General features: G+C 53.6%; 1 protein-coding gene across 3 annotated transcripts in view; it reads left to right on the forward strand.

The window, feature by feature from the left end:
- CNTN4 (contactin 4) overlaps positions 1 to 16,345 on the forward strand; it is a 476,106-nt gene that overhangs the window by 349,566 nt on the left and 110,195 nt on the right. For all 3 annotated transcript variants that reach the window (XM_080672715.1, XM_080672714.1, XM_080672716.1), the window contains exon 6: positions 12,786 to 12,881. In XM_080672715.1, coding sequence (XP_080528841.1) covers positions 12,786 to 12,881 — 96 coding nt within the window. The remainder of the gene's footprint in view (positions 1 to 12,785; positions 12,882 to 16,345) is intronic.

A 16,345-nucleotide genomic window follows, 5' to 3' on the forward strand; every position in this document is an offset into this window, starting at 1 on the left:
TGTGTGGCGTTGCGTCTGTTCCCAATGACACTGACTCTGGACCCCCCAGGAATTTGCTGGCCCATTGGGGGGGATGGATCCCTGTCTCCAGAACCAGGCTGTGCAGGACACCAAGTGTGACTGCTCCTAACAGCTGAATGCCTCTGGGCAGTCTTTATTCCGCGTCTGTTTCCTCGCCTTGTAAATTATAATAGTAGTACTGATAATAATAACGACACCAACAACACCCCTCCCCGTGGGGCACTGTGGGGAGTACAGCTGGGACACGCGTAAGGTGTGGAACGGCGTCTCGGTAGCATCGCTGCACCGTTGTCATCGCTGTGAAATCACTGCACCTGTGAGGTCTTAGCCCGGAGCTAGTTGCCCACGTGGATGCAACTCAGCAGTTGCCCTCTCGCAGGAAACAGAGGGACCCCAAAGAACGATGTCCAGAGGCAGAGAGACAAAGAAATTAAACCAGAGGAGGCTTGGACAGGTATACATCCGGCGGTGAAATAAGGGGTGGATTTTTTTATCTCGAAGCCGACCCAGGATTCTGGCTCCATGGGAGACAAGGACAGGCAGATGGCTCACTGCCGCTCAGAGGGGCTTTCAGTGAGGGACCTATTTCTCTGAGAAGGTGTAATTAACGATGAAGATAATAGTAGCATTAACCACATGCCGGGCTGCACAATGTACAAGCATAATCTCCCCTTACCTTTAGGGGGAAAAAATCATTATCTCTTAAAAATTAGAAAACCAGGGTAAAACAAAGGAAGTTATCTATCGGGAGTCACACAGCACGTGGCCAAGTTAGAATCCGAACCTGAGTTGATCAGATTTGTATTTTCCAAATGCTCCTGGCTCTCGGGGCTGGCTCCCTCCCCAGTGTTTGGGGCCATCGAAAGGGGTCAGCGGTGGCTCCGTGAACCGGAAAGAGCCAGGCATGCAGCTGTAACCGATCTCAGAGGTGAGCTGGGCCCGCCCGCTGCCTTCCGCCGAGCGAGCCCCCAGCCACCGAGGATGGTGCTTGCTATTTTTTCCAAGAAATCTCCCAGAGCAGTTCCTTCCCAACCTGTTCAGAAGGCAGAGGAGGCCAGCTGGCATGGCTCCTTGGTGGAGCATTGACCCAAGAACCCAGAGGGCACTGGTTTGATTCCCGGTCAGGGCACACACCCGGGTTACGGGCTCAATCCGCAGTCGGGAGCGTGCAGAAGGCAGCCACTCGATGTTTCTCTCACATCAATGTTTCTATCTCTCTCTCCCTCTCCCATCCTCTCTCTCTAAAAACATCAATTAAAAATATTTTTTTAAAAAAAGGCAGAGGAGGGGGACCCAGTCTAGCCTGACAAAGCACGTGCCTGTGGGGGCAGGTGTGGTCTCGGCCTCGGTCCCCGCTGACCAGCATTCTGAGAGATGCTCCGCTGGAGAACTTCCCGTTTAAGCTGCGGGGAGCCGTGCCCACATCTTAGGTCCCAGCAGTCACCTGTGAGTGTCGCATGGCTTGATTGAGGGCTTTGTGTATGACAGAGAGAGTTTGGTATGTATCAGAGACCTGTCCGCCTTCTGTAGGGGCGGTTTGGATGGTGGCCCAGGAGTGGTCCTCCCTGCCACTCACTAACCCTAACCCTTACCCTAACCCTACCTCTACCCCTGTCCCTAACCCTAACTATATCCCTAACTCTATCCCTAACCCTATCCCTATCCCTAACCCTAACCGTATCCCTACCCCTAACCCTGTCCCTAACCCTAACCGTATCCCTAACTCTATCCCTAACCCTAACCCTAACCCTATTCCTAACCCTACCCCTACCCCTAACCCTATCCCTGACCCTAACCCTAACCCTACCCCTGTCCCTGTCCCTAACCCTAACCGAATCCCTAACTCTATCCCTAACCCTAACCCTAACCCTATTCCTAACCCTACCCCTACCCCTAACCCTATCCCTGACCCTAACCCTAACCCTACCCCTGTCCCTGTCCCTAACCCTAACCGAATCCCTAACTCTATCCCTAACCCTACCCCTAACCCTATTCCTAACCCTATCTCTAACCCTAACCCTACCCCTAACCCTATCCCTATCCCTAACCCTAACCGTATCCCTATCCCTAACCCTACCCCTAACCCTAACCCTACCCCTAACCCTGTCCCTAACCCTAACCCTAACGCTATCTCTAACCCTAACCCTAACCCTAACCCTAACCCTAACCGTATCCCTAACCCTAACCCTATTCCTAACCCTACCCCTATCCCTAACCCTATTCCTAACCCTATCTCTAACCCTATTCCTAACCCTACCCCTAAGCCTATCCCCTATCCCTACCCCTAACCCTAACCCTATCCCTATCCCTAACCCTATCTCTAACCCTAGCCCTAGCCCTATCCCTAACCTTAACCCTATCCCTAACCCTACCCCTAATCCTAATCCTAACCCTATTCCTATTCCTATCCCTATCTCTAACCCTAGCCCTAGCCCTATCCCTAACCTTAACCCTATCCCTAACCCTACCCCTAATCCTAACCCTAACCCTAACCCTATTCCTATCCCTAATCCTTCGAAAGCAAGCGATGGTGTCTTTGACGCAGATTCTGCCCAGGAAGTAGATAAAGGCTTTGTGATCGTGAGCACCTGCCAGCCCCAATGTGCAGAAGCAATAGGTACTATTCCTTTGGTTTAATTATAAATTCAAATGAGATTGGACGCGGCTGCTCCCTGGTGTCTGCCCTCCCTGCTGGGTTGTAAGCTTCCTGTGGCCGGGGCGATCCCTGCGTCCTGAACATCTGAGGGACAGAGTCTGAGCTTAGACGAACAGGAGGCCAGCTTTGCATTCAAATTTGTTTTCTATTAAAAAAAAGTGTGTACGATCAACGCAAACCCGAACTAGATGTATGTGAAATGTGATGCGGGTACGACATCTCTTTATTACACTTGATTTTTATGTGTTCATTACTGCAGAACATGTAGGCACCTCCTCCTCAGACCTTTAAAAATTGCTTTTCTGCTCCCGCTGTGAATCTCAGAAACAGTGGGAGGGAGAGCAGGCTGCTTGGTTCTGCCGAGAACTGCTGCTGGAGGCTGTCCTGACGACGAGGGAAGTGAAGTTGGTGTTTGTTTTCTTTTAAATTAAATCCAAGTGCATCTCAGTGAGGTTATGCACTTGGTTTGGGACACACACACACACACACACACACACCCCAAAAACAGGGACGTAAACAGGGTCCCCTTACCTTGAACAAACCAAACTTGGAAGGTTTCCTTATCATTGCAGTTCTTACTGAAATAGGATTATTGGGGGACGTCTCTTCGTGGATTTTCTCTGAAGGTTTTCTAGAAAGGGACTGTGGAAAGTGGAAGAACTCATGCACATGGCTGCCGTGAGCTTGAAGTTTCCGGAAGCCAACCAAGCTGAATCTCTGGGCGTCCCCTGATCTAAAAATACCACTTGATTAAACCCACTTTTCAATATCCCTGTTAATTCCATAGTGTGGTGTTTAATGTGCCCTTCTTTCTCAGAGAAAAAAAAAAGTCACGCATGCAAATGAAAGACGGGAATCTAAAAATAAAATCCATACTTAATACACAAGCTAAATATACCCCAAGTTTTCCGTTGCTACATTAATTCAATGGAATCTAATTAGGGCTGCTCCGCAGCGCCGGAGGAGAATGAGTAAGTGTCCCCACTTCCTGTGGCCTCTCAGCTCCTTTCTTGGAGACTACGTACGAGATGCTCATCGCGCAAGTCCTCGCAGAAGATCGCGTGTCCCTTCAAGTTCCCTGGAGGAGAGGTTAGACCAGGGGTGGGCAAACTTTTTGACTCGAGGGCCACAATGGGTTCTTAAACTGGACCGGAGGGCCGGAACAAAAGCATGGATGGAGTGTTTGTGTGAACTAATATACATTCAAAGTAAATACCATTACGTAAAAGGGTACGGTCTTTTATTTTTTATTTCAATAGTTTTATTCATTTCAAACATTTTAACAAGAAGAATGTAAACACTAATTATTATAATTTGAAACTTCAAAAAATGGAGGAATCATAGCACAATAACAGACCTTATATTGAAGATGGCAAAGGCAAAATAAAATTGCCTAACAAAGGAAAGGTACAAAAGCCTTTCAAATTAAACTTAAATATAATGAAATAATTTAAAACTAAAACAAATAGAAAAGAATAAAATGTGTAAACAGTAAATTAAACATTTTCTTTAGTGCAACTTCCAAATGATGCCCGGGACGTCGATGTAGATGGCAATGTAGACTGGGTTGAAAGGTTTTTGGTCTTTAAAACATCAACTTCAGTGGGAACAGTGTTGTTGGTCTCCTTTTTAGCTAATGCTCTGATCCTGTGTTCTCCAGGGGCGTGTTTCTCTACATCACCAGGATAACGTGTCTACGCATTCCCAGGGTGATGTAGGGGGACGCGTCCGCGGGCATTACAAGGAGCCTCTGGAAGATGGAGAGGTTGTTCCTTCTACTGAATGGTGGATATAAATCCGCCCCCTCAGAAGAAGGAGCTGCGGCTGTGTTTCCCAACGTTGCCATGTTAACACTGCTGCTGGTGAAGGAGCAGAGGGGAGAGCAAGAGAACCCTCCGCTCTTTCGGCTCTGCGGGCCGGATAGAACAGCCGAACAGGCCGGATCCGGCCCGCGGGCCGTAGTTTGCCCACGGCTGGGTTAGATGGAGGGTGGCATATAGATTCGCTTTTCTTTTAGCTTCATCCTCTTCTCTTGCTGCACCCCAAAGTCCTGACTCCCACCATCTCAGAGTTCACTTTCCAAAGGCCGGATACTGGGAGGTTGCTCACATGCCTCCACACCCGACGCCCGCAGGGTCCCTGCCGCCCGCAGGAGTGGCCCCGGCCCTGCAGCGAGTCCAGCAGGCTCCTCCGCAGGGTGCCGCCCTGGAAGTTTGGGAAACGCTGGGCTCACTAGAGTCGAACAAGGGCCTTGACTGTGGGCGCTTTCTGCAGGATGAGCTGTCGCCCTCTCAGGCAACAGAGGGTTTCACCTTTTGCAACGTCACCACAAAACATTTTTTAATTTTTTTTATTTTTATTGATTTCAGAGAGGAAGGGAGAGGGAGAGAGAGAGAGAAACATCAATGATGAGAGAAAATCATGGATCACCTGCCTCCTGCACGCCCCACCCTGGGAATCGGGCCTGCAACCCGGGCATGAGCCCCAACGAGGAATCGAACCATGACCTCCTGGTTCATAGGTCGACGCTCAACCACCGAGCCACGCCGGCCGGGCCCACAAAACATTTTTAAAGAATCTCTATTGAGCAGGATTTCCCCGTGGAAAGCAAACGCCAATCCCAGGGGCTGAGGCGTGGAGGAACCAGGTCTTGGGAAGGGTGATGGGAAAAACCAGAACCAAGATCCAAACCCCTGGATCCCGTGCACATGGAAAGCTGGGTGGATGAGTCGCCCCAGCAGCACCAGCTCCCTTTCCTCTCCTCTGGGACCTGCTCCCAGCCACCTTGCAGCACCGCCCGCTTCCTACACCCGCACCTCGTGGCGGAGCTAGTTGCACGCCTGTCGGATCCCCGCTGTCGGCTTCCTGAGCTCAGGAGCCATGTTTGATCACCTCATCTTCTCAGCGGCGTCTGCCACACTCGACGCCAGGAATGGCTGATGCTGAGAAGGAGAGGAAGGGGCTCTGGCCGAAGAAAGGGTGGTGTTGTGGCCTGGAGGTCTGTGTCTCCCCCAAACCCATATGTTGAAATTCATACGATGGTGGAGGAGGTGGGGCTTAGGGAGGTAGGTGGGCCGGGGATCTGTGCCTTAGGAGCAGAGCCTTGGAGAGCTTCCTCTCCCCCTTCTCTCGGCCAGGGGGACGCAGGAGGAGTCAGCCGCTCCCCCCAGATGCGGGATCTGCAGCCCCTGACCTCAGACTCCTCAGCATCCACACTGGGAAGTGAGTGTTTGTCGCTGAACCTCCCAGGCTCTGGGGTGTTTGTTACGCGGCTACACTGACTGAGTAACATCTTCCCAGCTGCACATCCTCCGGCTCTGCGGGACTTCTGGGGCAGCACTCTGTCTAACATGCCCGTGCATGTAATTGTCTTCCGGTAGGAATCCCGGGTACATGTCTACGCCCGCTCAGCCGTCTCTCCCCTGCCTCCGGTATGTAGAAGTTTGTGTTTGCCTGGAAACCGGCTTAAACTTCCAGATGCAAGAACAAGGCACTTACCTACTCGTTTCCTCAGCTGTCCCAGGAGCTAAGGAGACTCCAGTTTCTGTTGTAAATAAGAAAACACCAACCTCCCAGGAGACTGCGTGTCACGGGGGGTGGGGGGGGGGGGACTGAGCCCCTCTGGGTGTCTCGGCAGGGCCGGTGCTGAGCCTGTGGGGAGGGAGGAGATCCTCCTTTTATATGAGCTTCGTCTTTGAAAGGTCCCGGGCTGACACTCGCTATCCTGTTTCCATAACATATTCCCCATAGCAGTTATCCCCGTCGGAGACACTGCATGTGAGTATTCACTCTGTGTAGGTCATTTCACTGCTTTCACCTCGCAGAGAAGAGGGACTCTGTCTTATTTGTTCTGCTTTCCCTGCTGTTTCCCGGCCTAAAGGGGGCAGCATAGCCTGTGCTCTGTGCGGCACATCCTGGGTATGGAATGGGTCTGCGCCGGTTCCCCGGTACCTGTGGGTGTGTTTGGAAGCAAGGGGCTTGCCCGGCCAGTGTTGTTCAGTGGTTGAACGGCAGCCTATCAACCAGGAGGTCACGTTTGATTCCCGGTCAAGGCACATGCCTGGGTTGCAGGCTCGATCCCCAGTGTGGGGCGTGCAGGAGGCAGCCCATCGATGATTCTCTCTCATCATGGATGTTTCTATCTCCCTCTCCCTTCCTCTCTGAAATCAATAAAAGTGTATTTCTTAAGAAAAGAAGAAGAAAGCCCTCCTTTTTGAGGACGATTTTTTAAAACAATAAATAACTAAATAAAAGCAAGGGGCTTGGTGACACTCCCAGAAAGCGGCAGGCGCGCCCGTGTCTCCGACTCCTCTCCGTGAAGACGGCCCGGTGAGACTCCGCCACAGGAAGTCTAAATGGATAATGAGAGAACACATCGCCTGCATGTCTGTCTGATGATGGCTTTATTTTCAAAACTGCAATTAAATGAGATAAAAATATATGGTTGGAGTTGCCCAAACAACTTAAGTGGAGCATAAATAACAGCTGCTCGTCATCTGGGAATTTCTTCCAGACAGAGCTTCGGTTTCATGCTCTTAAAAAACTGTAACCCGCACAGCCAGCTCAGCACCCAGCATCCCAAGCTCCTTAATGAAGAGAGTTCAGCCCTGGCCAAGGCTCAGGTGGTTGGGTGTGTCCCATGCACTGAAGGGTCACGGTTCAATTCCCGGTCTGGCACATGCCCAGGTCGCCAGCTTGATCCCCGGTCAGGGTGTGCAAGAGGCAGCCAGTCAATGTTTCACTCTCACATTGATGCCTTCCTCTCTCTCTCTCTCTCTCTCTCTCTCTCTCTCTCTCTCTCTCTCTCTCTCTCTCTCTCAAAAATCAATAAAAAAATCTTCAAATAAAAAATCGAAAGTTTAACTCCAGGAGCCTCTGCCTGGTTTCCGTTCAGCGCAGGACGTGAGAAACTGCCCGTCTATGTTCAAGATTTCATCCACACGGGTGGGCAGACCCCACAGTGAGCCGCGAGCCCCAGGCTCCGGCCAGGAAGATTAACCAAAGAAAAGGAATGCAATGAGCATGCTGACGACGAAGCGGTTTCTTTCACTTTAAGGCGGGTTTCCCTGACCCATAGCACGGCCAGCGGATTGGTGGTCTCCATCTGTGGCCCGTGCATCTCCATGTCCTAATACGCCGTTCCTGTAGGTCGCTGACTTTATGATGACCCCTCGACCCGTGCCTGCTCAGTGTTTCCTCAGAGAACATTTATTCTGGTGCAGCTCGAACCGGTCAGCTCTGCCCCCAGGGCTGCCTCTTTCTAAGGAGGACGCTGCAGTGAATTACAGCGAATGTTCATCTTCGGAGGGCAGAAGGCTGCGCAGGCAACGTTCACAGGGAAGCATCGCGTGTTTCTGTCAAACCGCAGTGATCATCAGTCCCGCGAGGGTTAGAATCCTCAGTGGGAGAGAACGGCCCATGGGGGTGTATCGCCGATGAGCTCGGAACAGCCCTGCTGGCGGGGGCCAGCCATGCCCTTGGCGGGACATGGTGTCCTGTTGGTATTCCCGGGGGCAGGGTTCCGGGGGGACATGGTATCCTGTTGGTATTCCCGGGGGCAGGGTTCCGGGGGGACATGGTGTCCTGTTGGTATTCCCGGGGGCAGGGTTCCAGGGGGGGGTGGGAGGAGTGAAAACGGAGCATCTCAGATGGTCAGATAGAGCACTGTGTGGTGTGATGCGTAGGATTTGATTCCATGTCGAATAGATGGGGAGTGTGTGGGGCTGCTGGGTCAGCAGGACCTGAGCTCTGGGCTCCAGGGTCTGGGGCGTGGAGTGTTTCTTTCCAGACAATGAGATTAGTAACAAGACTTACCTCTCGGGTGGCTGTGAGCAGTAAATGGCTGGACACGTGGAAAATGGGAGTTAATATTTACAAGAGGATTGAGCAACCTCAGCAGCCTCCTTCAGTGGCACCTCTATGATGCTATTTTGAGTTCTCGCCTCGGCTTGTAGCTGGAAGGAAAAGTGTGGAGTAATGTGAACAGAAGACAACGGGGGGGAACGCTGACCCGGCAGATTCATCCACAATCTCTGCACACCTGGCCTCCCTCCCACTGTTCTCTGCTCCCTGTTCAGGCCTCCTACGCCGAGGGAATAGTGAGTGAGAATCACCTATGAATAAACATCAGGCCCCACAGTATTTTCAGCCATTAATCCTTTCTCCAACTGTCTCGGCCCTGCTTTCCTTCCCCATTACTTCAGAGCTTACATTTTTCCTTCGTCTCTTTTCGGGTTGATCAAAAGTTACTTCCACGTAATTTATGCTGCTCTGATGGACTTGCTCCGAGGAAGCGTTCCGACTGAATGAATGTCCCCTTCACGGCGAATGACTGAGGGCGAGGTGGTGTCTTTGCAGCCCTGGGCGGTTTTGGAAAGGCGCCCCCAACGCGGTTCTGAAAGCGGGGACTTGATCGGTGCTGAGTTACAGAGGGTGGAAGAGCTGGACATCTGTGGGGGGTTGGGGTCAGCACCCTGGAGAGCTCCCACGCGGTCCTGTCCGCTAGGAAGTAAGGGCTCCAGGGAATTCCGGTGACATCCAAAGCCTTGGCGGTGGGGACTGTGAACGGCCAAGGTCATGAGCCATTTCTGTGACCCAGTCATTTGTAAGTTCGTGTACATTAACTGAGGAATAGTAATAAGGCTCTTTGGTATGCAAATATCTCCAGGCAAGAACTTGCCTTTCTTTTCAATGTCAAACCACCAGCTAGCATCAGATTTTGGTCACTTACTTTAAACAAATTGGAGTATTTATGTCCGATTTTTAGCATGGCCTTAGGCTTTTTAAAAATACATCTATATATTTTTTTTTATTTATCTCAGAGAGGAAGGGAGAAGGAGAGAGAGAGAGAAACATCAACGATGGGAGAGATTCATTGATCAACTGCCTCCTGCACGCCCCCTACTGAGGATGGAGCCCGCAATCCGGCACGTGCCCTGACGGGGAATCGAACCGTGACCTCCTGGTTCATAGGTCACGCTCAGCCGCTGAGTCATGCCGGCCGGGCTTCCCTGGCCATCTTAACCCTAACTCCCCTCCTCTTCGGGTGGTCCCGCCCCGTGGACCTGCCGCTCGTCCGCGAGATGGGAGGTCCCTCAGTGATGGGCTAAGTAAGTCACTCTCTTACCCATTGTTATCGCTTCTTCTCAGAAATTATCTTGGTCCCTCACGCTTCCGTTTTCTCCAGACGACACCCAGGTGTTTATTGCAAGCTACTCCTTCCTCAGCTCCAAACATTTAATAACGTTCCAGACAGAAAATGTGGTTCTCCCCCCCCCCCCCCCCGCCTCCACTGTCTCTCTCTGACATTCTCTGCGGTCTGCATGCAGGTGTTTTCATATATGAAGAGTTTTTAAAAATTATTTATCACATATTGCAGCCTTCAGACCTCTGTGCACTTTTCTCCCTCAGGAATTTAGCTGCTAAACCTTCCTCTGTGTTATCCGAGAGCCACATGCTCTGAGGATTACAGCCGATTTTCTAAGCTCATTTAAATAAAAACTCTGGTATTACTTCCCACGGGAGAATAAAGGACAGTGGTTTTTCCCAGAAAAAAAATATGATATGAAAACAGGTTTGCCACAAAAGTGTGCAATCCTTCGCATGTGATTTCTGGGGGGAAATGTACGAGTATGTAAAATGCTGGTGGGTGAAATGAACACCAGAAAGCAGAGCCATTTAGTTAGTTAGTTAGTGAATCCTCATCTTGAGGATATGTTTTTTCCGTTGTTTTTCTAGAGAGAGTGGAAGGGAAGTAGGGAGGGGAAGAGAGAGAGCGAGAGAGAGAGAAACACCAATGCAAGGGCAACACCAACACATCGATTGGTTGCCTCCCACTCATGCTCTGACCAGGATTGGAACCTGCAGCCCAGGTACATGCCCTTGACCTGGAATTGAACCCTTGACCCTGCAATGCATGGGCCAACGCTCTCACGGCTGAGCAACAGGCCAAGGCGAGCCATTTCCCTTTTAGTCTGCACACCACATGTCAATGAGCCCCATGCAAAGCCGTCGTGAGACGCCTTGGGGCCCGGACATTAATTCCCATCCGGCATACCCATCGCTTGCTGATCCAGCCGTATCCTCCGTCGCCACTGCACGGAGCGCGGGGGCGAGCCCTGGGGGACCTGCTCAGCCGTCTCCGAACCGCTCAGCGGTTCCGCTTCCTCACGGAGACGTTCCCATGTTGTCTCCTTGTCCAACTTCACCCTCTGCTCCTCACGGGAAAGTCCCCGGCTGAGGCTCCCCGCAGAGGAATGGGAGCCTCGGAGGCACGGCTCTTGGCACCTGCATGGTAACGTGCGTGGTCTTACCTATTCACTGAAGAGCGTAGTTCAACTCAGAGAAAAGTGTCCTCCGCCTCCAGGGTGTGGAGCAAGGAGTGTGAGTGCCCTGTCCACCCGCTCCCCTGAATCGGTGGACGCGCTGCGTCCCAGGTCCTGAGCGCGGGGGCTTTGGAGAGAGAAGGGTGTGGCCGGTGATCTGGCCGCGCCCTCTCTGCGGGCAGAGCCTCTGTGAGCTGCAGCTAGTCGCCCGCAGGCTGGGGACTGGGCGATGATTAGGTCTGCACGAAAAGGACTGGGCGCCCGCCCGGCGTGACCTCAGCCCATTCTGCGGGTCCCAGTGCCAGAGCCGTGTCTGCACCAGGTCTCCGTCCCCAGGCGCATGCCTGCTGAGCATCCTCAGTACCAAGGCTGCCGGGATAAAGCGCCTCTCAATAAAACAACGTGTGGGAATCACTGGGGAAGGCCTGGCTTGGTGCACACAAGCTTCCAAAAATACCCGCAAACACGCCGAGTTCTGTGATTGGGACACTGTGGGGCCGCTGTTAGCATCCGGGTGGATAGTTACCGCTGCAAGGACCGCTTTGGACCTCGCGACCTTTCCCTAAGCCTGGGCCTGGCTCCGGTGTCCAGGGATTAGCACGGGCAGGCCTCTCTGGAGCACATTGCTCCTTGGAGCCCTTTTTAAATAGAGTGATGGGCATGTACTTGGGCACGGGAGTCCTGCCTCCCCCAGCGGGCGGGACAGTTAGACGTTGAGCAGCAACCTTCTAACCTGAAAGGTCTGTTTTTCAAATATTTTTTAAAATATGTTTTTATTGATTTTTTTTTTAATAGCGAGAGAGGAAGGGAGAGATAGAAACACCGATGAGAGAGAAACATCATTGATCAGCTGCCTCTTGTACGACCCTTACTAGGAATCGAGCCCACAACCCGGGCATGTGCCCCGACTGGGAATCGATCCAGGATTTCTTGGTGCAGGGGCCGACGCTCCACCACTGAGCCACACCAGCCAGGCTTCAAATATTATCTCATGTCATCTTTTCCCATCCGTCTTATTTTAAAACAAAGCACAGGTATTCTCACTTAGGAGAGAAAGCCTTTCCCACGGTCAGCAGCGGGCCCAGGAGCCGCCAGAGAGGATTTTGAGACAGATCCGTCCTAATGTGTCTCCTGGTCCCTGTGTAGGTAGGCTCTGCCATCTGGAATCTATTTCTGTTCCCTGAGAAATGTGTCTAAATATTTCCTCAAATACCAGATTAATGTGATAGATTCTGACGACCCACATCTTGTAGAACAGCATGGATTTAAAACTTAAAACGGAAGAATCCGGAATACAGTTTTTAAGCTCAACAGGACTGTTAAGAATCATGGCACAGCACGGCCGGCCTCACGCAGGGGCTGAGCATCAACCTATGATCCAGGAGGTCACGGTTCGATTCCAGGTCAGGGCACATGCCTGGGTTGTGGGCTCCATCCCCAGTGTGGGGCGTGCAGGAGGCAGCCGATCCATGATTCTCTCTCATCATGGATGTTTCTCTCTCCCTCTTCATTCTCCTCGGAAATCAACAAATATGTATATTAAAGTTCTCATTTCATGTTAAGTGCTTTGCATCTCACTGGGCCCCTGTGACGAAGGCTGTTCTGCGGTGTGGACGTGGAATTGGGGGACACGACAGCGTCCGTGTGGAGAGGCTCACGGGATGGGCCCCCCCGTGCGGGCGCCTGAGGCTGGGTGTCGGCAGGCCTTCCCCTGGGAAGCCTGGCACGCTCCCTTGGCATCTGGGACTTCCATGTGAACCCCTTTCTTCTCTTTCTCCCCCCAGATCTCGAGAACTTTCAGACGAGAGCAAGGAGCACGGTGTCTGTCCGCCAGGGCCAGGGCATGGTGCTGCTCTGCGGGCCGCCTGCCCACTCCGGAGGTGAGTAGTGGCCGCCCGGTGCCTGCCGCCCCGTACCCGCCACACGTCCCTCTGTTCTGGCTGGTGGTCTCCCTCCCGGCACCAGCTGGGGGACAGTGTCATCCATAGAGATCCCCAGAGTACGTTTGGGCCCAGTGGAGTGCTGTCCACGCCTCCCTCCCATAGTCGGGTAGGAAAGTGTCAGACGGCGCACAAGTCCCACCCTGTCACCAGGCTCAGGGAAGGGACCCCTGTCTACGTGGGTCGGAATTCGAATCCTGCTGCCTGGCCCAGAAACGTGGGTGGGGCCACCCAGGACTTTTCCCAGCTGGCCTGGCTTCCTCCATCTCACTGCTGGCCTGGGAGGGGTCAGGCCCAGGCCCCAAGTCCCGTGACCTCGGAATCCAGGGTCGCTTTGTAAAGACTCACGCTGGCGAGGTCATGAGGAACACATTCCCCCTAGAGCAGGGTGGGGAGCCCTGTTTCTGCCAGGGCTCCTTGGATATTCCTAACATCATTCACGGGCCACACAAAACCATCCGCTTAGAAATCAGCCTGCTCTCTTTGGCCAAACACGTAATGAACTCACCCCTCAGGCCTTGGCAGGGCCAGACCCCATGATCTCGAGGGCCTTATGCAGCCCGAGGGCCGGACGTTCCCACCCCGGCCCTGGAGTCACTGACAGGCCGCCCGCTCACGTGGCTTCAGTAAGCCGAGGGCCTTGCTCTCTCTCGCATTCCTGAAGGACGTGGTCTGAGCTGGCGCGCTTCTTGGGGTGTCTTCCAGAACAAGTCCTTTCTCTGATCGCCTCTGCTCCCAAGCACGTGGCTCGGCCAGGGCGCCGAGTGTGGGATCAGAGGGAGGAAGTGGGAAGAGGCAGGACAGGAGTTCAACGTCCCCGCAGTTCGGTTCTGCGTCGGGAAGCTCTGCTTTGCTGAGGACAGTCACCTGCATCGCCTTGATTTTCCCCGGTGGCGAAGGGGACAGAAAAGTCAAGTATTTTATACGCTACGCGGTGGCCCTGGGCAGTGCCATCACTTTGTTACTAAGAGCGTGTGTGGGAGATGCTGCAGGCAGCCCGGGGCGCCCGCTAGAAGGACCCGCGCGCCTCAGCGACAGGTCTGAGGGCAGCGAAGGCTCAGGTGCGCGGGGCTACGGGGCGGGGACATTGATCAGCGTCCACGGAGGCCGTGACCACAGACGGACAAACCCCCTCCTGGACGTTCTGGCTAAAGCGCCGTCTGACATCTGCTCCCCTTGGTGTGGCTGCCACTTGCCATTCGGCTGAATGCGTGACTTAGAAAGGAAGTAGCCTAACCCGAGCATCGGGGAACCCCCTTTTATTTTCACCCCCTATTGCAACGTTGTCACTCTTCCCTCCTCATCTAAGGGCCCAGCTCATGTTCCCCCGAGGCGGATACACAATTAGCCAAGTGAGTAAAGGCCCGCACCTCACACACAGTGAAAATAACAGCAGGTGGGAGGGGCCGGAGCCCCCACAGGTCTGGGTCAAGGTCACGGAGTCCATGGGTGCCCACCCTTTTCTCCAAGGGTGTTCTGGTTCCATGAATCTGGGACAGGGCCCCCCAATCCGTGTCCCATAGACTCTGAGGCAGCAGCAGATGCAGACCCACCGCTGGTCACCTTCTCCAAAGCAGCCAGGCCTCCCGCTGGGGCAGAAGCGCTGGTCCTTAGGTCGAGTCCCTGCCGCAGAGCTACCCCCGAAGCACCTGGGCCCTTGCCCTGCCCTCCTGTGTGTGGTGGTTGTAGACAAGGGCGATGAACCACTCAGAAAACATGGCGTGTTCTCTCATTAGACAGCGGCCTTGTCCGCTCAGCCGCCCCCTCCGTCCTGCTCGTGAGAGTCGGCCCCTGGGCTCCAGCAGGGGAAACCCCGGGATTCTGATTCTGAGATGACTGCATTGTGTTGGGTCTTATAGAAACTCGCTGTCACCGTCATCGTTGGATGCTTTGACACGGAACGCGTCCCCATTCGAGTTCGACCCACTCGCAGGCGTCAGATGCAGGGATCTTGCCTCTTGTCTTCGTGGGGGCGGTGGGGTGGGGGGGGGTCCACAGGGGCCTTGGGGTGTGTGCAACGCGTTCGTTTACGTTACGTTGTCTTACCCTGTGAGCAACAGGACGCGTGCTTCCTGGATAAGGAGCTCAAAGCCCAGAGGCTGTGGAGGTCCCACACCGGTCGCTGGCAGGCCAAGGGCACCTCGGCCTGGGACGCTCGCTCCTCTTTCCCTCCCGGAGGAAACATCCAGCACAGTTAACCCTGAACTTCTTCAGAGGCGTCCCGGCATCACTGACAGTTCCTAAGCCGCCCGGGTGATTCTCACAGGCGCCCGGGGTGCACACCCCGTTACAGACCAAGTAGGTCTGTCCCAGCAAAGCCCGTCTCTGCAGCCACCCCGGGCCCCAGAACTGTGGTTTTACCCGGACACGCCCATGGGCATCAGGATGTTCAGAGGCTCGTTCTCCCTGCCGCGAGGCAGTTTCAGGGGGACCCTTTGTGTTCTCGCAGGACAAGGTAGAGCGGGAAATGAGGACACCCACCGTCCAGTCCTCGTTCACTGTTCACTCACCGTGTGGTCCTGGCCAGTGAGGTAATGGCCCTGAGCCCATTCGGGCTCCGCCTCCCACACCCACTGAGCGTCCAATGGCAAGGTGTGGTCTCCAACATACCCTCTAGGACACTTTTCCAAAAGCGAAATTTGCTGTTTGTACATCATCATGCAATTGACAATCCTGTTGGGGGGAGAGGACCCGGGATTATTTCTCTTTTCCACACCAAAGACAGGCTCCAGCTCTCTCGTCCACGGGGCCACTTAGCTCAACAAAAGTATCAGCAGCCCTAACTGGTGCGGCTCGGTGGATAGAGCGCCGGCCCTCAGACTGAAGGGTCTTGGGTTCAAGTCTGGTCAAGGGCATGTGCCTCAGTTGCAGGCTCGATCCCTGGCCCTGGTTGGGGCACGTGAGGGAGGCAACCAACTGATGTGTCACTCTCCCATCGATGTTTCTCTCTCTCTGTCTCTCCCAATCCCTTCCACTCTCTCTAAAATTCCATGGGAAAAAATATCCTCTGTTGAGGATACACAAAACAAACAAACAAAATAGCATGAGCCAAGGAAGCACAGTGAGGAACGCAGCCGTGTGGCCAGGAGCAGGCCTGCTGCTCCCCACGGACGTGACAGGGGGACCACGGCGAGTCTTTCTGAGGTCGGAGAACACCCGTGAAGTGAACTTTCTGACGCTCCTGACCTCACGTCTTGCCTTCGTGTTTTCCTACCGACGCTCTTTAAAACAGCGTGAATATTCCCTAACTCTCCTCCCGCATGCCTTGCTGCCAACAACTGGAGCAACGGGACGCATGTGAGGGGACGTGAGTGTGTGTTAGTAGCAAGCACTCCCTAGTTACAGAAAAACCCCAGGCCTCCCAGCCCTGAGCCCCAATGTCAGGAATGAGCCTGGATGGACAA

Source organism: Plecotus auritus, assembly GCF_963455305.1.
Source record: "Plecotus auritus genome assembly, chromosome: 6".
In the NCBI taxonomy this organism is placed as follows: domain Eukaryota; kingdom Metazoa; phylum Chordata; class Mammalia; order Chiroptera; family Vespertilionidae; genus Plecotus; species Plecotus auritus.